The sequence below is a fragment of the Pelodiscus sinensis genome, chromosome 1 (genome assembly GCF_049634645.1).
Source record: "Pelodiscus sinensis isolate JC-2024 chromosome 1, ASM4963464v1, whole genome shotgun sequence".
NCBI lineage: Eukaryota > Metazoa > Chordata > Testudines > Trionychidae > Pelodiscus > Pelodiscus sinensis.
In genome coordinates, this window is record NC_134711.1 from 179,122,727 (window position 1) to 179,147,454 (window position 24,728).

The following is a 24,728-nucleotide window of genomic DNA, read 5'->3' on the forward strand; positions in this document are numbered from 1 at the left end:
CTGGGCAGCCCCACAAGCATACAGCTTACAGGGAACACAGTCCTGGACCCTTGGTTTAAGAAGCATTGCTTTAAACCATGCAAAGGATCCCATTTTAAGGCTGCTTTTGATCCTCCTTACAATACTACATAAAAAAGGAGGGGGAAATCCTCACAATTTCACATTTTGAGGCCATTTTTCTTGGCATTTAGACTGTTTTCTAGCATATTTGATTTATTAAATTAGCTATTCACAATTTTTGAAAAGAGAGTGTGATATCTGTGATATATAAGATCACATTATACCACTAAATTAAAACAGAGTGGATTTTGACATTTGAAAGAGTCAGTTTTTAAAGGCATGAATAGTAAAATGTTTAGGGAGTTGCAGTAATTTTCCTTTTATCTCCAAAAAGGCTAAGACTAATTTTTCAATGTGAATGGAAACTCCTGGATCTGTTTAAGTGACATTTTCTCCTGCTCCACAAAATACATATTTGGATTAGTGGGAATATGCTCAGGAAATGCCTCTCTTTTCCAGGGGTGGTAATTAAACAACAGGGCCTAAATGTCTTCACAAACACATTATAACAAGAAACAGTTAAAAACAATGTTAAACTTATGGTGTCCACATGGTAAATACATTATTCTTATTATCAAGCATAAAGAAACATAAATATAACTAAAACATAGCAAAGGAACCTTAATTCTGACAAAATAAATGCTGTTCTTTCATCATAAAGTACCATATATAAAACACAATACAAATCCCGTTTGAAAAAGAAATGTAACAAAACATTAACAAAAGAGCTTTAAGTGCAAGTTCACAAATAATTTTACAGAAAATTATTTTCCCTTTTAAATCACAAACATTTATGCAGCAATTTTCAGAAAGCCTTTGACAAGGTCCCTCACCAAAGGCTCTTGTGTAAATTATATGGCCATGGGATAAGAGGAAAGGTCCTTTCCTGGATTGAGAACTGGTTAAAAGACAGGAAACAAAGGGTAGGAATAAATGGTAAATTTTCAGATTGGAGAGGGGTAACTAGTGGTGTCTCCCAAAGGTCAGTCCTGGGACCAATCCTTTTCAACTTATTCATAAATGATCTGGAGAAAGGGGTAAGCAGTGAGGTAGTAAAGTTTGCAGATGATACCAAACTGTTTAGGATAGTCAAGACAGAAGCAGACTGTGAGGGACTCCAAGAAGATCTCACCAAACTCAGTGATTGGGCAGCAAAATGGCAAATGAAATTTAATGTGGATAAGTGTAAAGTAATGCACATTGGGAAAAATAACCCCAACTATACATACAGTATGATGGGGGCTAATTTGGCCATGACAAATCAGGAAAGGGATCTTGGAGTTATCGTGGACAGTTGTCTGAAAACTTCCACGCAGTATGCAGCGGCGGTCAAAAAGGCAAATAGGATGCTAGGAATTATTAAGAAAGGGATAGAAAATAAGACCCAGAATATCTTACTGACCCTGTATAAAACTATGGTACGCCCACATCTTGAATACTGTGTACAGATGTGGTCTCCTCGCCTCAAAAAAGATATTTTGGCCTTGGAAAGGGTTCAGAAAAGGGCAACTAAAATGATTAGGGGTTTGGAACGGGTCCCATATGAGGAGAGGTTAAAGCGACTGGGACTTTTTAGTTTAGAAAAGAGGAGACTGAGGGGGGATATGATAGAGGTCTATAAAATCATGAGTGATGTGGAGAGGGCCGATAAAGAAAAGTTATTTATTAGTTCCCTAAATAGAAGAACTAGAGGACACCAAATGAAATTAATGGTTAGCAGGTTTAAAACTAATAAAAGAAAGTTCTTCTTCACACAGCGTGTAGTCAACCTGTGGAACTCCTTGCCAGAGGAGGCTGTGAAGGCTAGGACTATAATAGAGTTTAAAGAGAAGCTAGATAATTTCATGGAGATTAGGTCCATAAAAGGCTATTAGCCAGGGAATAAAATGGTGTCCTTGGCCTCTGTTTGGCCTCTCGCTTGATCATTGTCTTCAGTCCACCCTCTCTGGGGCACCTGTCGGTGGACAGGATACTGGGCCAGAAGGACCTTTGGTCTGACCCAGTACGGCCGTTCTTATGTTCTTATGTAATTCTACATATTTTAATTTTAAAATCCCACTATTAACTGATAACATTTCCTATCTAATATTGTCCATTAACAGAAAATGTTTTGATCCAGAAAGAGGATGATAAAACTTCCATAAGCAAAACTGCAGACTGTGTTGTGATTAAATATTTTCTTTATACTTGATAAGAGTAACATGTTTGCTTATTATATGTGCAACCCAAAATATAAAATAAACATGCCTTGCTTTTAAGTATTTAGGTTAAATGTAGTGATATGTAACCACACTGCTGCTGTTTAGTAACCTTAATTAATTATTTTTAAAATGTACTTTATGGTGCTTTGAGCTATAATTTAATTGCCCTATTATCGTCAAAGGAAAAAAATGACATTTTAAAATCTTATAATAAAAGTACTCAAGAGAGTGAAACAATTGCTGTGGGAATACTCCTGTCTCAAATAAAGCAGCATTTATGTAAATATGTGTTTAGACCTTTAAAAGAGAGACTGAATTAGGGACATTAAATAGCGACTGACTAATCGAATAGTCAATGTACTTTGCATGGACTACTCAATTAGTTGATAGGGCACCTCCACCTTTGAAGTGTAGCAACAGCGCCATGTGGAGCCCGTGTTAGCTCGGGATTCCCCCACTGACCCCGGGTTCCATGTGGCGCTGCCGCTTTGAAATGCTGCGGGGAGCCTGGTGTCAGGCTGGGGGGACTCCTCAGCTGATCCTGGGCTCCACATGGTGCTGCCACTTTGAAAAGCCGCATGCAGTCTGGGGACTGCATGCGGCTTTTCAAAGCAGCAATGCTGTGTGGAGCCCCGGGGTCTGGCCCCAGGCTCCAAGCGGTATTGCCGCTTGCAAGTACCCCCTCCTCCTTCTCCCCTTGCTGCCTCTTTCTGATAGAGGCAGCAAGGGGGGGAGAAGTGACTAGTCCGTCACATCTGTAGACTGAATCCCGCTGGGATGCTAGTCATTTGTATATTTTTTTACTTCATTATTTGTAATTAATTCATCTACTGCTTATGCAGCTGTGCAGGACACAGTGGGTTTGGTCTGTGATGGTCTACACTCCCAATCTTTATTCCTATGTAGCCTTATTGGAGGAGTGCCCCTCAAATACCAGCTGGAACAAGGGATGTTAAATTTTGTTTAAGCAACTATTTGACTAGTTAATGGAATTTCCATCAACTAGTCAATTAGCTGATAAGTGGGGGAGCCACAGCGGGGTTATCTCCCGGCAAACTCCTAATACATTTAAAAAGCAGAAGCACAGTGTCTGGGACTGGGCACAAGCTGGGAATCAGCTGATTTCTGGATCATGCCTGGTTCCTGCAACCCCCCTGGAGATGGTACTGGGGGGAACTGGCTCTTAAGCTAGCTCCCCCCAGCACCGGTTCCTGCTACCCCTTCCCTCCCCGCTGCCTTTCTCTGATAGAGATAGCAAGGGGGGAGGAGGGACCAGTTGACTATCCGATAAGATTATGCTTATTGGATAGTTGACTAGTTGCTTATATCCCTAGGTGGAGCATCTAAGGGACTTGCCCCTGGACTACAAGCAGCAAAGATGACAGATGTTCAGAACTGTTTCCCAGACTGTCTAAAGTGCAGGGCAGAGATAGAACTGACTGGCTAGCAACACTATCACAACCAGACACAGAAGCTAGGTCTACACTTCAGTTTATGCTGGTATAAATTATGTTGCTTAGGAGTGTGAATAAAACACTTCTCTGAGTGACAGAATTTACACCAGCATCAGCGGTTGTATACAAAGTGCTTCTCCCACTGACTTTTGCTACTTGTGGAAGTGGGATTTTTTTTTGATTAAGCTGATTGGTGAAGACACGCTCATGATGGACTGCAGCAGTGCAGATGTAGCTCTGTATTTACAGACATACCCAAAGGCCATGATTTTACTCTGGTTGGTTGTGTTTAGAGTGTAGCTGGGAGGGAAACATCAAAGCCATTGAGGAACTTTCTGGCTCCCCACATTCCTACTCTAGGGAAGACTGAGTCCTTTTAGGATTTCTGGGACACTGAATAGTATCTGTCACCAGAGAGCAGAAACCCAGGAAGTCGAGGAGAGTCAGTCAGGGTACCAAGAGTCAGCCTAACTACACACTGAAATCGAGAGCATAGCAATACAAGGATGAGCCTACTTTGCTGGATACTTTGTAAGCACACCCTTGTTCATTTATTTTGCTATTTTATTTTAAGTGGGCTTCTGACTTCAGTGCTGCACCATCCATTTAAAATCACTATTTGCCTAAGGAAGTCCCGGGAGGGATAAAAGGCGGTTTGAACTGGCTCTATATTTGTGAGAGGTACATTTCATGTATTATTATCCTAATATCTTTCCTCTGTCCCTTATCTTGTGTTCCTCGGTTATTGCTGTAGTACTCAGGGATAGAAATTTCATTTGTGTGTGCGCTCTGATTGACACTTCTCTGTAACAGATTATGCATTAAACATTTTTCCAAAGGAAAAACTGCATAGAGAGGGAGCTAGGATCTAGTGATGTGACTGGAACTCTTACTCCTCATGCTGCCAGTGCCACTTATCTGCTGTGTGATCTTAAGCAAGGCACTGAAGCTTGCTTTGCTTCATTTTTTTCATCTGTAACATGAGGGTGACGTACGTCTGTAAAGATGTATGAGATATCTTGGGATGGAAAGTGCTGTATAATTGCATAGGATTAATAATTTTACATATACTTCTTAAGAGTTGATAAAATCTGTGTTTTGTTAACTCTTTTTACTGCATACATTACTGCAGGGTTGTCTGAGAGAACTGCAGTGAGCAAGTTCAAAGAAGATTTTTTAAAGCTTGAAACTCAACATAAAATCCTTCATTTTAAAACTTGATGTATAAAAAAATCCCCAAATGAATCAAATTTGGCCGGTCTCTCCCTGGCATGTGTTGGTGCAGCTGTCTGCAAATGCACTGTAAATTCTCATGGAAATTATTTTTTAAAAACCCCATGTACATGCAAAGAAATAACTAGCGTGTTATTTATTAAACCAATGATTTGAAAATTTCCTATTGAAAAAAATAACTGCAAATTTTTTTGGGAGGATTTAGAACTATAAAGTGTTTGAAAATATATATAGCACATCACAATTTCAGCCAACTTCAGGAAACAGATTTGCAAATATATTTTAAAGATTTTTTTTGCTTCCAACCCAAGAATTTATTTGCCAAGTTTCATCAGAACGCCAGCCTTTTGGCAAAGAAAAAATAACTCAAAGATTTATTTGAAAGAAGGAAGAAATAGCAAAGTACACAACAGAGCTACATGGTAAGTCATTGCTGTGGTTCCTTTTCTTTTTGATTTGGTTAAAACAACCAAATTATTTCATTAAAAGAAAAAAATGTTTATTCGTGGTACAAAAATTATCAATAGTTCACTTGTCTGCCCACACCTCCTCCAGGATGTCACGGGTGTTTTAATGATACTGCAAAATAAATAGTCTTTTAGGAAATCTTTGCATGTATTGGCTAGTACTATCTAAGCCCACCATAATTACAGAAGCAAGGAAGACAGAGGTTACTGAATTTGCTACAGCATTAGGGGGACAGGAAGAAAGAGGGAAATAGAAAACATTCTATGAGCACAGTTCCCTCAAAATGATTAGATAATTATTTATAGGAGGCCCCTCACATGCGACTGCCTGAGTACTGACCCCCTGTACTTACAAAAATGGTTGTGTGTGTGGAAGAGGCTGGAAACTCCCGACTTACATTTCGGCCCCGCATTTACAATGGCACCTATCATAAATGAGGGCTTGAGTTATGACACCCCCAACTAGGACACTTCCCCAGGAACAGATCGCGTCACAAGTCAGGGGCCTCCTGCATACAACAGTCTGACAGCTACGTTGGGGAAATCCTAAAAGGCCACATAATTTGAAAACCAGACAGAAACTTTAATACAAGTAGGACGAAGTGATGCTATAATACCTGTGCACCGTGGACCATAAGACCCGTTGTCAGGTGGTGGTATTTGGATTTAGCAAAGGTACCCACAATTAAGAGCCTGATCTAACAGGAAGGCAACACTAGCATTTTTATTTGCACTGAGCTTTGGAAATTTTGGCAGTACTGAATAATAGGCTAGTTTTTCCATTTTGCCTTCACTTTTCAAGAGCAGGGCTACCAAGTTAATAAGGAGTACTGAGATGTAATGGGCTAATTTGTGGATTTTTATAATGCTATTATCATTAAAAATATATTGGGATACAGGCACTAAGAATTCAGCTATAAGAAATTAAACCATACACAAGTGACTTCTAGATAGAAAACATTTTTAATATAGCAGCACTTACAGTGCAGCTATCAGCTAGGACAGTGTTTCTCAACCTTTTTTTAAATTCAAGTGCTCTCCCTCCCCTTTAAATATAAGTACTCCCAGTACCTACAGTTTTCAGACACAATTTTTTTTCTATCATTGTAACACATTTGTTTAAACAACTTGATCGTAGCCAGGCGAGCAATGACATTTTTGGGTATAAAAAGTATAAAAATAATAAAACGCTGTAAAACTTCAAACAAAAATTCAGTTTTTTCCAAATTTCAGTTGTGTTGTTTTACTGCCCAGACTTCTCTCGAGTACCCCTAAGAGATCTTGTGCCACTGGTTGAGAAACACTGATCTAGGACGTGTTAATCTTTTCATTACGAATCCTTTCTATGCGAGAGATTTTCAAAGCTTGGCATTACATTTTGTTATGGGCTGGAGTTAATTGCTATAAAGTTCTCATTGTAAGGTAAATTTTTTGTTATAAATAATTAAATATAAATATTTGTCTAAAATTAGAATTGAAAAGAAAATACAGCTCCAGGTTGTTGGCTATAAAGTTTTGTACACATCGATATATTTTTACCTTCCTATTGACCTATTTATTCTAATTTACTTCCTTTTGTAGGAAGAGAGAAGAATATATGTATTTAGGCACAATTCTTCTTCTGTTCCATGTTTTATGAATGATATATAGGAAGCAGAGTGTGCTGAAGCACTAGGCTTCATTTCAAAAGTCTGTCATATCAGCATTAGGGAAAGTCGGTCACATTGCACCACTGACTAGAGATAATTGCTCAGAGAAACGCCTCCTTCCCCCATTTTTTTAAACTTAAACCAATGTCTCTCAAAATCTCAGAGGGGGTAGTCGTGTTAGTCTGTAACTTAAACAACGAATGGTCCTGTAGCACCTATGGGTACGTCTACACTGCAGAGGAAGATCGAAGCTGCCGCTGTCTATCTTCCAGGGTTCGAATTAGTAATCTAAGTAAGAAAGCTAATTCGAAATGAGAGAGGTGTTCCAGTTGATGCCACTAACCCTGCTTTCATGAGGAGTGGAAGGGAGAGTGTTCTCCCTTTGACTTCCTGCAGTAGACAGAACCAAAAGCTGAGTTAAACTACTTTGATTTCAGTTATACAATTAACACAGCTGAAGTTGCATATCTTAATTTGACTTTGTCCCACAGCATAGATATACCCAGAGACACTACCTACACACACACACACACACACACACACACACACACACACTAGTTTATGAGCTTTAGTGGTCACAACCTAGGGTGTGTCTACACAGCAGTGCTTAACTTGAAAAAAGCTATGCAAATTGAGCTACATCTATTGCGTAGCTTATTTCGAAATAGCTTATTTCTAAATTGGCAGTGTCTACACAGCACTTATTTCGAAATAGAGCACTCTTCCTCTGACTTCCCTTATTCCTCGTACGATAAGGGGTTCAGGAGTCAAGAGTACGAAGTCCTCCAGCTTGACAGTATTTTGACATTATTTCGAAATAACTGCCTGCTGTGTAGACGCGGACTTAGTTATTTCAAAATGATGTTGCTATGTAGATGTACCCTAAGGTACTACAGGACCACTTGTGTTTTTAAGTGTTTCTCTAAGTGGGCCATGGGACCGTTCTGAGAGAGCTGCTAGTGGACCCACACCACTTTCTTTAATTAAAGGGTCTGTAGCCATGGAGCCTTGCGGCTCCCAAAGGCTCCAGTTCACTGCTTCCAGACAAAGGGAGCCATGGGAAGCAGTGGCCTGAGAGTTGCTGCTTCCTGCATCTCCCCATGGCTGGAAATGGTAAACCAGAGTCAATGGAAGGCGTAAAACTTCATGACCATGGATCCTTTAGATAAAAAAGCATTGCAGGCCCGCTTAAACTATGTTGGGGGTTTACAGAGACGTTTGTACTCCAGGTTCAAGAACAAGCCCTCTTTTCATGACTGTTTCTGCAGAAGTCTTACTACTATATAGATTGGACAGTTCTTCATATTCTCTTTAACATTTTCTGACCTGATTGCTCAAGAGAATGATAATTATTAGGTGACTAGACTCTCTATGAAACCATTGCCACAGCTGATAACACTGTGAGCAATCTTTCTGATACACCTAAGCTGCATTATTTCTCATGGTGATTTCTAATTTACTTGTGATCTCAAGAAAATCCTGCTATTTGCACAGAAATAAGATGGCTATTATGAGAACTTCCTACTTAGCAATACATAAGTCATTTTTAAAAAAATGTGTGTGGGCATTAAACAGCTGTGGGTGTTTTTTTTTTTTAAAAAAGATTCTGAGCACCCACTGGCAAATCTGACAAGTTAGCTCATAGCAATACTCTTGAGTCTAGCCATATGGTGTCCAACACACTAGCCACATGTGACTATTTGACTTGAACAATGTGGCTATCTGGCTGGTTCAGCGTGGCTAGTTCGCTACAGCAGCAGTGGCTACTGCTTCAGAACTGGTTTGACACCAAAGATCTAAATGTTCATTTGTTTCCAAGCCCCCCAGGAAAGCCTGATTATGAATGACAGACATCAGTATTTTCACCCTCCAGAAGCTGAAACTGAAGCATCAAGATGATTACACAAGGACCCTTAAAGGGAAAATGGTTTGGAATCGTTATAATTTTTTTTGAAAGTATTTCACCTGCTTCTGTCCCCTTGTTACTATTTGTAGTTTTACAAACACACCCTAATATTTCATAATGTTTTTCTCTTCTCTACTGATGTATGATAGAGCAGCCAAAACACTGAAAACTAACTTTCTATACATAAATGCAGTGAAATCAACTATATTCATTGCAAAATATTTCCTTCTTTTAGTTATAATAAATTGATGTTTTATTTGTTATACATGGTTAAAATTCAGACAGAAGGATAATTTTTAAGTTTATATCATTCCTTCTGCATTTAATACTTTGTGTTTATCTATTTTAGTTGTGATTCTTGGGGTACTGTATATCCCCCTGTAAATAGCTCCGAATACTTGAAAATTACTTGTATTATAACTTCAATCTGTGATGAAAAAAATCAGGTGGGTATCTGTTGCCAGATGCTCACACTTTGGGCAGATTGGCAGAAAGTCTCACTATGGTGTTTACACATTATTTGTGACCTGGCTTGATCAGGTTTTTAAGAATTCAACGTGTCTGCTGATAATCTGCAGCAGCTCTATTTACTGATGAGATCAGAGCCTAAGTGAATGTTTAACAAAAAACCCGGCAAATAAGATTGTTTGAGCCTAATGAATAATTGTTTGGTTCATCCCAACATTGGTTGGACTTCAGCAGTGTCTTCAAGACTTCCTCATGTCAGTCAGCAGAGACCTCTGAGTTCTGTGAAAGTGTTCTAAGTTGGTGGTGAAGGATACCACACTGTCTCTTATGTATAGCATATTGTGATATGTTGTATGCCTTCAAATTTCCAACTATCACAGCCCCTCACAAAAATCTACCATTCAACCTTGGATGGACCATTCACTACACTGGTACCAGTACTCTTAGTACAATTACCACTGACAACCAAAGAAATGTACAAGAAGAAACAAAGAAGCCCATTACCAATGTTATAATAGCTGTCACTTAATGAAATGAAACCTGAATGTGGCAAATTGGTGCAAGAGTATGTCTTGTCTTTCCCCTACCTCATTTATAAAAAATATTTTCCATGAATAGGGATCTCTTAGCAGCAGGCTTTTGATTATGAATATGAAAATGCCCATCAATACTATAACAAGCATAAGCAAGTGAATAAAACATTATGTAGGAAAAGAAGTATGAGTAGAAAAATCCTTGTAAAGCAGACAAAGTAGGATTAAAGTATGAGTATATTTTGTGGGTGAGGGGGAATGAAAATGCTGCCTACATTGTGATATTTTTAATCTCTCTTTAGGAAGATACGTATCACACGAGATAAAAATACTTAGGTGCTATGAGGATGTTCCCTGATCCCAATATGTTTAGAATAGCATATGCTTAGTTCTGTAACTGATGGGATTCCTGGCCCACTAGGCTTAAATAGAATAAATTGGCACTCTGCACAAAACTAAAAAAAATCAGTTAGAATGATATTAAAATTATATGTCCCAGGCTGAATCTTGACCTGTATGTACTTCAACTTGCTTTGAAAATGTGTTTTTTTTTAAATTGTGACATTTTCTGTAGATAGTAAATACTAGTCATTTTATCTGAAAGATTTAAGCATGGAAGACAGTGGTACTTATCCTTAGTATCAGAAATTTGGAAGGGGAAAGAGAAAGTAGATTGATTTTTTTTTAATTGGTAAATGTTAAGAGTTGCTTTCAAGGAATGTGATGTTGCAGTGCTGAAATTCTGATCCAAAACCAGACCTATCTAATATCATGGAGGGGAATCAAGTTAGTCATCCCTGGAGAGAGGGTACTAGTAGAAAGGGCTTCTTCCTGAGTTTGTAAAAATACTTCTGCAAAGCAACTTTGCCTTTGGAAATTGCATCAAGTGGCTGGTATTTAAAAAGTCTTGTCCCTAAAAACTTCAAAAAGTTTTAATGGCCCTCCAATTTCCAAATTGTAGAAGTTGAATCCTGCACTATTATTTTCAATTTACAAAACACCACCTATTTTTCAGGGACAAAGTATACACATACTTCCAAAGTAACGGTTTTCTATGCATATGTTTACACAGCAGCGTAATTTCGGTATAACTGACTTTATTTTGAAATAACAAAATTCGCGTCTACACAGCAAAATATTATTTCAAAATAATGTTAAGATGAAGCACTTCTTACTCCAACTCGTGTAACCCTCATATTATGAGGAGTAATGGAAGTTGAAGAAAGAGTGTTCTTCCTTCGACTTCCTGCTTTATAGACAGCGCCAAATCCTGCATTAAGCTATTTTGATTTCAGCTATGCATTTGACGTAGCTTAAGTTGCATATCTTAATTTGACTTTTGCCCTACTGTGTAGACATGCCCTATATGTGCAGTGGTGTGGCTTCCTTCTCATTTACAAAACAAAGCAAACACCTCTAGTATTCTACCTTCTGCTTTTTGTAAGCACATAGTGCTTTATATATAGATAGAGAGCGAGCGAGAGCTCAGAGGCTTGGGGAGGAAAAGATCTGTGAGAGCCCCCTTTAAAAATTCTGTCCAAGAACCTCCCCTCTATACTGATTCATGATATGACACTACAGTTTAACAGGGTTATAACAAAGAAAAGGTGATCATTTCAGCTCAAGCAGGTCACACACATGCTGGGAGAAACATAGGTTAGGTAAAAGCCATGCAAGTTATATACCTGGTCTTGTGGTCAGTCCTCTGTCTGCAGCTGGGCGGGCATCGACTGGCTCAACTGGGCATGTGCAAAAAATAAAAAAAAGGCAAACAAAAAACCCAAAATGATAAGTCAACTGCTCTTTTGTTGGGGTAGTGCAGGAGAGACATATGCCATAAACAAAGTTATAATAGCAGCAGCTGGAAAAGATTTGCCTTAAGTTAATCCTGGAAATAAAAGGAAAAGAGACGGGAACAACTTCAATAGTGTATTTTGTTGCTGACAGGTCAATCCACTGCTTTATATTCTGGATACTGCTCAAATTAGAAACTATCAAGATCAAAGAATTTTATAGTCAGTTGGGTAAGGCTTTATACATCGTATGCTTCAAAACATTTTGCTAACTTTTGAGGAGAATTGGGAAGAGGAGTTGATATAACAGTCCTTTTCACAAGTTTTATTCATTGCTGATTTCTAACCCCACCTCCAATCGCAGTTAATTTTTCCAGATTATTAACTTTTGAAGGCAACAGTCACAGGTTTTAGAGAAATATATCATGTAGTTTCTAATATATTTTGGTTTGTATCCAGTAAATTTATCTAATTAGATTACCTTCCATTTTCAGTCATATCTTTAAATATTTTATATTTCCACAGAGAGGCCATATCTGTCTGAAGACTTGCATGATACTCTTTGAAGCTCATCAGCACTAACAGTAAATAGGAAAAGGAACCTGAGCTTCATCTATAAACTTAAGCTAAACCCAAACTGAAGTGGTTGGGGAAGTTTTTTTTAAAAGTTGCTCCTCTCTGCCAAATTTATTTTACTGCTTTTGTGCTACTTTGTGTTTGCTTGTTCCCATTGTCATTGGAAGTGCCAAAATGTCACAACAAACTTGGCTTCTAGTTTTCGTTGAACTGGAAATAGGGTGCAAAGTACAAAATGTGTTGTGAAAGTCACAGCCTGCTTTTCCAAACCATAGTATTTAGACAGGGTTCTGTTATGCAATTGAATTGTGGGAATGGTTATCTGAACTTTCTGAATAATGATGGTTAAACCAAAATAAGACAAAGGGTTTGTTACTGAGTACAATGGAAGAAGGAATTTTGACATTTCAACATTTCCTTTTATCCTGAATTGGGACAAAGTGTTGACATTTCAATTTTTTTGTGAATGGAATTTCTGGAAAAAAAAACCTGTCTGGAAATGTTAAAAAACAAACAAACTTTAAAATGTTGTTTTCATTTACCGACCTGACCTGCTTAGTTTTGAGTCAGTTCAAATGCATTTTCCCAACATGGTGAATTGTATCATGGGAGTTGTAGATAAGAGGCTAGGTGGCCCCATTCTCTTCCATGGGCTATTGCTCCCTGACTGGAAAACATTTCCCAGAATTTATTGCAAGTCAGGTGAATGCTATGATGCCCACTCTGTTCAATGAGAGAGAAATCCATATTGCACTATAAAAGATGTACTCTCCCAGGGAACATGGGTCACAGGAAAAAAGAGAGTCCTAAACTACAACTCTCAAAAGGCAATGTGCTGACAGAGGAATGTAGTTTACATGTTTTTGATGAACAGATTAGAAACAAAACACATTGGGTAAGTTAAACCAAAAATATGGCGGTTTGGGTTGAACTGAGACAAAAACCAATTTTTGTGCAAACTGCATTCTCTTGACAGGAAATCAATTAGATGGAATATTCCTAACCAACTCTGCTGTTGAGTGTTACAAGGGCTTTTCTCAGGGGGATTGCACTGCTTCCTTAGCGCACTTTATGCTCAGAAATATGGCGAAGTGAAGATGCATCAGTTATCAAACTATCTTCGTGGCAATTTAGAGCATCATCAGTAGCCTATGTGATTGCCTTCACAAGAGACACTAGAAACTGCTTTTTGTACAATGCCAAATAAAAGCATAGCCACTCAGTGTTTTCTCAGCCTTTTACTAGATTTCTCAGATCGTGGGTTACAGCCCTCCAGGGCAGCAGCATTTTTTCACTGAAAAGGACTGAAATATCCTGCTACTGCAGAAATGTTACCCTTATTCCATCCTCTGCTGTCACCATTTTTCTTGCTCTCAGTCAGTTTCTGTATTCATCTGAACATTTTTTCCTGCTTGTCTAGCACCTTTATGTTGCTGTTACACTTGGTACTTCAAAGCAGGGACTGAATATCTTGTTGCAAAGGATATATAGGCACAGATATAATAGTACTTTTACATTCTATAGGTCTGTCATTGAAAAATGAGAAGACTGAGTTGTGGGCAGGAAAAACGGTGGTAGCTATGAATAGGGAAGAAAAGGGATCTGTTTGCTCAAATGGTCCTACATATGGCTGGCTCAAAACTTCGGTGATGGGGGAAATGATAATATTTAACTCTTTTATAGTTTTATCATGCATGTTGTTAAAGTGCTTTATGAAAGGAAGGCAAGTAGCTTTGCCCTCCGTTTTACAGGTGGTGAACTTGAGAGAAAGAGGGAAGTGGTTTTTCCAAGATCACATAGGAAAGCTAAAACTGGAAACAGAACCTGAAAAAGTAACTAGTAATTTTGGTATCTTCAATTTTTAGGTGGCCAATACAATGGGCCCTGATTTTCAAAAAGTGCTGAAAATCAGCCTCCTTTTAATGTTTTTTAAGTTGGACACCCAATATTGATGAACCCAAAAATCATTAATTACTTTTGAAAATCTTGGCCTGGTGCTCTTGAATCTTAATCCACTGCCTTTGCTGTACTATACTATGTCTCCATGATAGCAAAGTAGGTCTTACAATTCTGTGCTAGCTGCTTTAGTGCTATCAGTTACTTGGCAACACCAGGGGTTTGTCTTCAATGATAATTGTTTGCAGGTTTAGGGAAGAATAGCCAGGGCAGCTGCAAATGGAGTAGAACAACAGTAGTGCACATGTCTGCCAAACAATCATCAGGTTTCTCACATGGGGAACAGCCAGTGGGTGTGTTTCAGGCCATGAGGTGTATATAAAGGAGAGCACTAACATAGAACTATGTTCTTTGAAGAAAGTGTGGGTGCTGGAAGATGATGTAAAAGTTGTGTAAGTCTGTAATGTACAGGATGACTATGTGCAAAGATATGATAAGAAACAAGCTACGCTGTAGTCAGAGTTTTCAAGAAGTACACTAATTCTGCTTGATTCAAAACTGCATATACATGGACCTCTCATGCAGATATGGTAACTGAAGGCACAAATCAGCAAGTGCACAAAATCAGAGTCCAATGCTATTTTCCATAGAAGTTTGACCTCCCTGAAGTTAATTACTGTACCACTGTTTTTCATGATGGGATGACTGTTCAAGCTTCATCCAGTGTGCTCTTATTTAATTTTATATCTAATATTAAGATACATGAGTAGAATATTAGCATTTCTAGCACTTTAATTACTATTTAACTTGGAAGCACTCACAATGTGTTTTTCTTTCCCAAAGGAGAAGAGGAGGCACTCCATCAAAAAACTTAAAATCTAAGGTAAGGATGGTGGTACAATTTTCCATGGGATCACAACAGATGGAAGTGGTGTTTGCCCAGATCATGGTAGTTAAGGTTATGTTAACAAAAAATGTTATTTAAAAAAACAGATAAATGGTCTATTTCTCACTGACAATAACTATTTCTATGTGGGGATGTTATAAGCAATGGCAAAACCTTGTGTTTGACTTCAACAGACTCAGTATTTTACCCTTAGGCCACATCTATACTACCACACCAGAAAATGATCTTCTGCCTTTGATTTAGCAGGTCAAATTAAAACCTGCTAAATTGAAGGCTGAGGGCAGCTCCAGTCTGTGCCAGTACTCCTGGCAGTCCTGAGGAGTATGGGGGAGCCAATTGGAGCATTTGCTCCTCTGTTGGTCTCCCTCTGTAAAGATGGCTTAAGGTAAGCAGACACCTTAACCTGATCTTCAAGGTCTACTGTAGACCTGGCCATAGTTTCTTCAGAAGCGTTAAGGGCATTATATCCAATTAAACTGAATTAGACCCTGACAAATATGATGGCCAAGTGTTACTAATTATGCTAGAAATGTTAATTTGTATTATAATTCATTGCTAAAATACAAATACCTGTGAAATTCTCTTTTCCAAGTTTTTTAAATACTGTACACTATAAAAGCTCAGTCTCATTACGTGGACTTAAAATGCCTTTTTTATAACTGGAAAAGAGACAGATTTTTGCAAATCTGTAAATATTTCACAGTAACAGGAAAATAACTCACATGACCAAAGAGTTCATGTAGTCTTCCTTGAATGTAATTTCCACTTGAAACTTGGGAAATTAACTTAGTATGTAAGGGGGAAAAAGGAAATTTTCATAAGCCTAAGGATTTTATGGATCTTGGCAGGCTTAAACTCAGACTGCAGAGAAATCAATTTTTCACTGACCCCTTAACTTCTAACCAAGGTATGCAAACAAACCAAGGTATGCAAACAATTGCAGATGGAAAGCAATTCTAAGTAGAGATACACTGCTAAAACACCACTTATATTTTACACAAATATGCAGTACATCAGGACATTCAGAATGAAAGTAAGAAGTCTCAGATTTAAATCATTTCCTATCACAGACACAATAAAAGGATCTTTTGAAAAGCAGCAATTTGAATATAGTATATCCTGATCACTTAAGCACACTTGCAGAAGGGGGAGGTGTTATGTTGAAATATCAAATTATGACCTTAATGCTGGATTTGTTTGCACTTTTTCTTTCTTACCATCACTCAACTTCATGAATTCCTTTTTAAATGATTAATTAAAAAATCTCATGCAGCTGTGACAATGTTGAGGAAAAAAAAGTCATAACATTTCAGTTAGAATCAATCTGCCACATATAAATACACATTATCTGACAGATATCAGTGTCTGTCTGAAACATTTGTAGTCTGATGTGCATGTTAAATCTAAAAAGGCAACTGATTTACCCAACCCATTATAAGAGCTTATTTGGATAATAATAATAAAGCATACTATCTTCCAAAGCTACACAGAAATAGCATTGTGTTTTGATTAATGACTGCATCTAGGCCAAATGAATAACACTCAGGATTTCTGATAACCAGCATTTGGCAATAGCTGTAAGGATACAATTTAATCTGGGTTAGTCATGAGCAGGTCACAGTCAATAAGCAAAAATACTTGACTAAATCTGAGGAGGTATGGGTGGGGAAGGAGATTTGCAGCTGGAGAGAGATGCCCTGGGGCCAGCAGCACCAGCTGCTACAGCAATGGCTACTTCAGCTGTCCTGGGGACTGCTGTTCAGGCAGCCCCCAGAGCCAGTTGCACTAGCTGATGCTCAGGTGGTTTCCAGGGCCAGCTGCATGGGGCTTCCTGAGCAATGGCTGGATCAGCTGGCTGCAGAGGTGCTCCAGCAGTGGCCAGTGTGGCTGTCCCCAAGGCCACCTGGGCTGGCCCCGAAGCCAGCTGCTTGGGAAGCTCTGGGGTCAGCCACACCAGCTGCTGCAGAAGTCATGGAAATCTGTGACAGACATATAATCCTAATTATTTGTGAAGCAAGGGATTTGGAGAAACCTGATAAGAAATAAGGTACGAATGTAAAGTTCAAACTTGATGTGGTGGAAGAAGAAAGGATGAAGGATTTGAAGAGAGGAGTCATATACTTGTAGGTCAGATCACATCAGTATCAGCAATAAATATTAGCAGCTGTGGTTTGAATAGATTGGAAGGAAGTGACATGGGTACTAGGGTGGCCAAAGAACAGGTTTACTTGCACCAAGCAGTTCCCATTTGTCATTTCTTTAAATGTACAAGACTTTTAAAAACAAATTAAAAAATGCTGATTCTGGCCTGATATAAATATCCATTTCCAATAAAATGAATATTCTTGTCTATACAAACCCTTCCATTTCTCTTGAATGACTGTAAAAGGTTTACTAAGAGTATATTATTCAAAGGAGAGTTAATTGTGCACCTTTATTAGGAACATACTACAAAGTAGTAAGAACTACATGTCTAGATGAAATTTACCCACCCTTGGGAGCAATAAAGTGTATCCTTCAAGTAGCATCTATCATTCTTTCATTAACACACATTTCTAAGTTTCAATTAACCTTGACTGAGTTTCTCTCACTAAATTGGTGGAGTTTGTGTTTGGCTACGTCTAGATGAGGATGTCATCTAGACATAGCCTTAGGGTTCCCTTTGTTAATTCTTCTAAATGTTTACATAAGCAGAAACTTGAGAGAACTGAACAGAGTTTGATAGTTCTGTTTAATGTATCTCAGGCACCTAGACAAAACTTGCCCTAGACAGTAAAATGGCCAGTGAATTTTAAATTTAACCTGTCAGATTGAAATTATTTAAAATTAAAAACATACGACTGTCTCGACTGTCCTGTCAGCTACACAAAAGTACTCTTTTAGAAGCTTTTATGTCCAGTTACAAAAGGCTGCGTGCATGCAGAATGGCTCTGAAATAAACACTGGACAATATTCTAATCAGTAAAATCACATGAATACTTATACCACAACATTTTATTTTTAGTAAGACTCCAGCGTAGTTTGCCTAGTCATTTTGACGTTAACAATTAAAAGCTCCTGTTTAATTGAGTGATTTTAAAATGCACATAATTCTGACACATTATCCCCATTAATTTACAGAGCATCACTTAAATTTGCTGCTTTTATAAGGGGAGCAGATTAAATTCACCGCTGAGATGTATTATAGATTTAAACATTTGAGATAATGGGACAGGGAATACTGACATAAGGAAGCCAGGCAGGTATAGCAGACCATTTCCCAATTAGAATGAATAATTTCCTACCTAAGTCAGAAAGGTCAGGACTTTTAGGGTACAACTCAATCATCACACACCAACTCTATTCAAAACACTCTAGGTTCTCCCCTCAGTGATTCTACATTACCTTCATTTTCAGTGTTGGCTGGGACAGAATCAACAGCAAAAGGATGCCATGGCTGAAGATCATCAAGGCTGAATTCTCCATCAACTGGAAGAAGTTCAACTGTGGTCTTAGTTTCAGTCAATGAAGGCATGAGGGCATCATTTCCATAGCTGATCCTGGGCTCACTAATCATATTAGCCAAGACATCATCGGAGTAGTTTTGCTCTTTCTGAAGCAGTTCATCTGAAAACAAATACAAGAAAATGTCAGTACACGAGGACTCCATTTCAGTTTTCTTTCAGTAGGAATTGATAGTAACAGATTTTATTTTTTGTAAAAGGTTGGGAACTCAATTCAGGTTTGTCCAAATCAGCTGTCAACGTTACCCAATGTATTAAGGTGTGTACGTATGGAGGGGAGGGAGCAGACAAGAAACCGTAGGAAGGACTAGCTTAATTCTTTCCTCTCCTAGTCAAGCACGTCATTATCTCTGCAATGCTCTCGCTCTCTAGACACCTAGGAATCCACAGTCCCAACACCACTTTCTGCATAAACCTGGGGCTACTGAGACACTAAGCCAAGATAAGGAAACATGTTTCATTAATAGAACAGAGATACCTTATTCAAACTATTGCAATATAATTATAAACTCAACAATCTCAGAGTAGTAGATACCTACATTATCAACCTATAGTAAAGAAAATTCTATAAAATATACTACATGCAAACTAGGGAAGAAAAATTATATAAAAACATTAACCATGTAACATACAAATTCTATCAGTTACATGGTTAACCATGGGACTGAGCTGCCAGATGCCAGCCCTGTGGGGTTGCAAGCTCCCAGCTCTGTGGGGCTGCCAGCTGCAAGGCTGCTCCAGTACAGAAAAGTGGGCCCGACCTGGCAGCTGCTCTGGCCGGCAAGGTGCCGGTTAACTGGTATGCATCACTCAGTAAGGTGATTTGTAATGTAGAACTTTACTGGTTTTGGAGTTGAAAAACTTAGAAAACGAAAGGAACAGAGAACTTCCTAGCCCCATGAAGTACACATATTTTAGCTTCCCAGATGCTAAATATTAATTGGATAAAACATAAGAATGACCATAGCTTCTAATAGACAAGAGTTTGTAGACTGGATAAGCTGTTCTGACACTCGTGAGGTTTTGTCTCCACTGGGAAGGAGTTGCCAGTAGATAGGGTTGCCAGGTGTCCGGTTTTGAACCAGATAGTCCAGTATTTGAATTTTCTGTTCAGGAAACAAATTGAGAAAATATAAATGTCCAGTATTTTCTAAATAAGATGTAATGTAGATTGTGATGTAATGTCAAGTGTGTCCGGTATTCTTGTTGAAACCATCTGGCAACCCTACCCGTAGAGTAGAGCAATTTTTGATCATCATCATCACGCCACTCTTCTACTTTCTGATGCTTGTTGTTCTTCACATAAAGGACTCTGTTACCATCAAACAGCATAGATAAAAAAGTTATGGCCATGTTGAATAAAATTCTGCTGAGCTTGCAAATCAGAGCTTGACTCACGTTATAAAAAGGATTATTTCTACCCTGAACAGAGCATAACTGTATTTTTCTGTAGTGTCTGATATTAGTAGCATGTAATATTAAGGGCACAGTAAATCTTAGAGGACCCAATTAAGCAATGCACAAGTGCATATTTAATTTTATGACTAAAATGCAACTTAAGTATGTGCTTGAAATTAGATTTCAACACATAATTAAAGTTAAACATACTCTCAAGTTTTTTAAATCTAAGGCAATGATTCACCAGTTACAGACATATTTTGTTAGGGGTAGACCAGAGTCATGTGTTCCCATTTTTTCCAGAATCTACCACAAACCTCAGGTTTTGGACTCTTGTGTAATTCTAAAAGTTTTCTGTATATTACTCTTGCCTTACATAAAGGAAAACTGCAGTTATTAATTATAATCCCTTTTTGAGCTATTAACTAAATATTATCTTAGTGTGTAGGTTTCTACACATGCATAAAGCAAAATGCATATACATAGATGTACAAATGAAAGTATAGTATTAATATTTAAGTCTCTGGGGAAAATTAATTATTGTAGTTTTCCAATAGTTAAGGCCAAGAGTAATGGAGCTGGCTTGTAGGATAAGACGAGAATCAAAAACCTGAGATTGCAGCTGTGAATAGCAAAGATAAAATGAATGCTGGTGCTCTTTCGTTAAAATGAATGCTGGTGCTTCAGAGTTTGGCTTCAGAGCTTAATTTCATGACTCAGGCCCCTTCATCAAGCTATACTGTTATTTTGTTAATTAAATTTGGTTAGTTTAACACTATTAAAAAAAACAAACACCCGGAACTTGCCATACATAGCTTCAAAACTCCTTGATTTTCCAGGCATTCAAATAGCAACAAAATCCAAGTCTATAAATACTTGAGAGTATCTTCTAGATAAATATTTATTATTTTAATTATCTGTTCACACAGATGTTACTAATCTGTGATTAACTTTTCTTTGTAATCAGATATCATCATTCTGTTCCATACATTTCTACATTGCAGTTTCCCACTGATGCAGAAAATATGCTGTTACATCCACGGGTCAATTTTCTTAGAACAGTTATGGTCACTTAAACCTAATGCATGTTGCTGTTCATCATGACCTTCTTACAAATTCTGCATGGAATATTTTAACATTGAAATCCTGAGTTCCAGCATCCTTAAAGAAATCCTCCTTTATGCCTCCTTGAAGTGCTAATAGTAAAACACCTAAAAAGCAGCAAACCACAGACTGAGATAGAAATAGCCAGTGCAAAAATATGTAAACCGAGACTGAAAAAAAAAGCAGACAACAAAGTCAGAGGTACCACTACTGCCCACTCACAGCTGGTGGGCATGGATCCAGGTTCTTAACACCATAAACTCCATTTCTTGTTTCCACTTAGCACACTGAAAATTGTGGAGGGACAGATGTTGACAAAAATAGTTTTACATAATTTTAGAATAAATATTTTAAGATACGTTCATCAAGGGCACTGTCAAACAATATTTAGGAATCAAATGTACTTAAATTGGGTGCATTAATATAAATAATGAATTCTGTTCTTTCCAGTTTCATTCCTGCATCTCAAACTCTTATCAATACCTGGGTCATCTTTCCCCTTGACTATTGCAATCTCCTATTCTTGTCTTTTTATCTCCAATATATTCAGAAAACCTTTGATATCTTTCCTGCCTTGTACAATATCAGTCCCCTCCTCGAAGCTTACTAACTTTCTCTGACTTCTGCACTAAGTTCTAGTTTGCACATTGTTTAAAACATGATGTGGTTTGGCCTTCAGTGGTCAAAGGAAGTTACTGCCTTGCAGAGAAGAAACATATTTCAAAACATATCCAACACCATTTGTCTCAGTGTAGAGACAGGGGCCTTAACATTTTTCCTTGCATAACATACGGAGTCTATCCATAACCATAAACGCTTAAACAAAACTAGCAAAAGCAATGCCATACATACTATATATTAACTTAAGATGGAAGACTGCCAAAAAATCCTCATAATGATCACAACTGACCTACAAGAGGCTTTCTTTTTTCTGCTGAGATGAGTGGAATAGAGAGTCTCTTACCAGACAGGACTCATCCATTTTCTTTCTGGCCATGCTACAGAGATGGAATTCAATATATAAATAGTCTGGCTAATGCAGTGGTCCCCAACATGGTGCCCGCAGGGCCATTGGTGTGTGCCCGCCAAGTGCTCGGGGCTGGCCTGGCCCCAGGCATGTGGTGCATGCACTGTGCCGGAGCCAGCCCGGGCGCATGGTAAGCGCCGGCCCCAGGCGCGCGGCATTTGGAGTGGGCGCTGGCCCCGGGTGCGCAGCGCTTGCGGGGGAGCCCCACCCCCAAGCACGCAGCTATGGGGGGGGCCCACCCCCGGGCGTGCGCGTGTCCCCGCCCCCTGGCGCCCGGCGGGCTCTAAAGGTTGGGGATGACTGGGCTAATGCAATCCACAAATTAACTGTACGTTTTCCTCAATACAATAAGATTCTCTTGGGACACGCTAGTGGTTAGCCTATCATCCCAATTAAACAAAGAGGCCATTAGAAAAGGTCTGAAAAAGACCTATGTGAAATATAATATCAGATATTACTTTTTGCTTAAATATCCATGATAAAATCCTGAAGCTTAACAGTCAATACTTATTTAACTCCTGGTTAAAACTACTTAACGCGTTGGAACTGGTTGAATGCAGAATAAAAGCAGAACTTTTGCCAATTCTATCATGATTAATCAGCAGTTGTTATACTTCTCTATCAGACTACTCCAGGGATGGTCAAAACTGTACCTGGGACCTTAGGTACAGAAGAGCTCATGCTGTTTTAAACGGCTGGTTGCTCTGCGCTCTGGAAGCTGGGGAGAGATGGGAGAAGCTTCACCTGCTGCTCCCCACCCCCTAGCAATCTCTCTCAGATCCTGTTAGCCAGTGGAGTGGAGAAATTTTGCTGGGGGCAAGAACAGCATGCAAAGCCTCCTCCCTCCCTATGCTAGGGTAGAGCCACGCGGAGCAGCCTGGGACTGCAGCACACATGCAGATAGCCTGTCTTAAGTTTCTGCAGGGCTGCTGTCTGGGAGCCGCCTAGGTAAGTGCCTCCCAACCAGCCCCTCTCTCTCCCTTAATTATCAGCTCCAGTCTACCACCCAAATCCTCTGTATCCCCTTTCCCCATGTCATCCAGGTCAGAACTCCTTCCCAGACCCTGGAGCCACTCTTACACTCCTCCCTCAGGCCAGAATCCTCTTCTGCATCCACACTCCTTCCCTGACCCAGGTCATCACCTAAACCCTCTGCACCCCCCTTCTTCCAGGCTCTCCACCCCCTCCTACATCCCTCCCTCAGGCCAGAATCCTCTCCTGCACCTTTACCCCCTGTTGGACCCTGCATCCCAATCTCCTGCCTCAGGTCATAACCACCTCTTTCATCCACACTCCCTCCCACATCCCCTCCTGCAACCAGTCTCCTATCCCAAGCTCCCTTCTGCACCCAACCTCCATCCCAAACCCTGCGGCCCCTCCATAGAAGTGTGGCTCTTGACTACTTACCAAAATCTTGGAGTGGCCCCCCCCCCATATAAATTATTGCCCACCCTCGACTACTCTAACATGGTCATCTGGGAGCAATCTAAAAAAAAAACCTCTACATCCCAAGTAAGTGAGTTATAAACATAATGATGATTTACAATTAAAATTACCTATGAAAAACCCTTTAACTGAGCATTTCTATGAATGATATCACCACACTCTCTCCAGTGATATAAGCATGTACAAATCCTCTAACCACACAGCAAAATTCAAATAAAAAGCAACTGCATCTGTGTCATGGATCTGGTTAGGAGCTCTCTACCTGCAGCCCATGGGCCTGCTGTGAGCAGAATCCAACCTAAGGATCCCCAGGTAAGTTAAGCCTCCAGAGTCGGAACAGGCTGTCCCAGATTAGTGGTCCTTAGGCACACATTCACAGAGCAGCTCCTCTGTCTAGCTCTCCTCCTGAGAGCTTCGCTATGTCTAACCCATGAAGCCATTGCTAAGTCCTATGATTCTCCTTACAGTTTAAACAACCACCTATCTCTGAACACCACCCACAGGTGTGAGCCTTTTGGGCTACATTCAATTTTCAAGGCCATGTGGTAGGTGTATCATATAACACATGCAGACATGTAATATGTTACTGCTCTGTACTTGGTCACATGAAAAATAAACAGACCAAGAAAAAAATGAACAAAATCTACATATGTTACCCCTCACTCTAGATCACTCTTCGCATGGGGAACCCTTTCTGTTCAGGTAAGCAGGCAGGCATGCAACTTACCCCATGCTACCAAACTTGTCTGGCTCCCACAGCAGCTTCCCTTGTCTCAATCTAGTGATAAATGGCCCAGGAGTGAGAGCAAATACAGGAAATGGTGTACTTCATAACCTTCCATTCACTTCTGTCAGGTTATTCCCTGGTCTCCTGTTGCAGCTGATAGAGTTGTAGGGTGCCAGGTGATTTTGTTGCTGGGTGACTGCTCCCTAGCTTAATCAGTTCCTGTGGGAAGCATCCAACCTCTTATTTAGAGCACCTACATTCAGTGGTTAATCATCTGAGTCAATAATCCTCTTTTGTTAGTTCTTTGCCTCCCACCTTTGAAATTTCAGTTCAATAGAGAAGGCAAAATGATGCACTCTCAGAATGGAATCTTCAGCTTG

At 39.2% G+C, this 24,728-nt stretch overlaps 1 protein-coding gene and 1 long non-coding RNA gene across 6 annotated transcripts in view; one reads left to right on the plus strand and one right to left on the minus strand.

Annotated features, from left to right (window-relative positions):
• APP (amyloid beta precursor protein) overlaps positions 1 to 24,728 on the minus strand; it is a 312,106-nt gene that overhangs the window by 16,713 nt on the left and 270,665 nt on the right. For 3 of the 5 annotated variants that reach the window (XM_075910226.1, XM_075910208.1, XM_075910188.1), the window contains 2 exons: positions 18,528 to 18,749; positions 11,657 to 11,710 (listed from right to left, as the gene is read on the minus strand). In XM_075910226.1, the coding sequence (XP_075766341.1) occupies positions 11,657 to 11,710; positions 18,528 to 18,749 (276 nt within the window). The remainder of the gene's footprint in view (positions 1 to 11,656; positions 11,711 to 18,527; positions 18,750 to 24,728) is intronic. The other 2 variants (XM_075910216.1, XM_075910198.1) reach the window with 1 other exon arrangement.
• On the plus strand, positions 4,778 to 15,119 carry LOC142820889 (uncharacterized). The gene is made up of 3 exons (XR_012897853.1): positions 4,778 to 5,370; positions 8,884 to 8,991; positions 15,080 to 15,119. It is a non-coding gene; the product is annotated as an uncharacterized LOC142820889 (long non-coding RNA).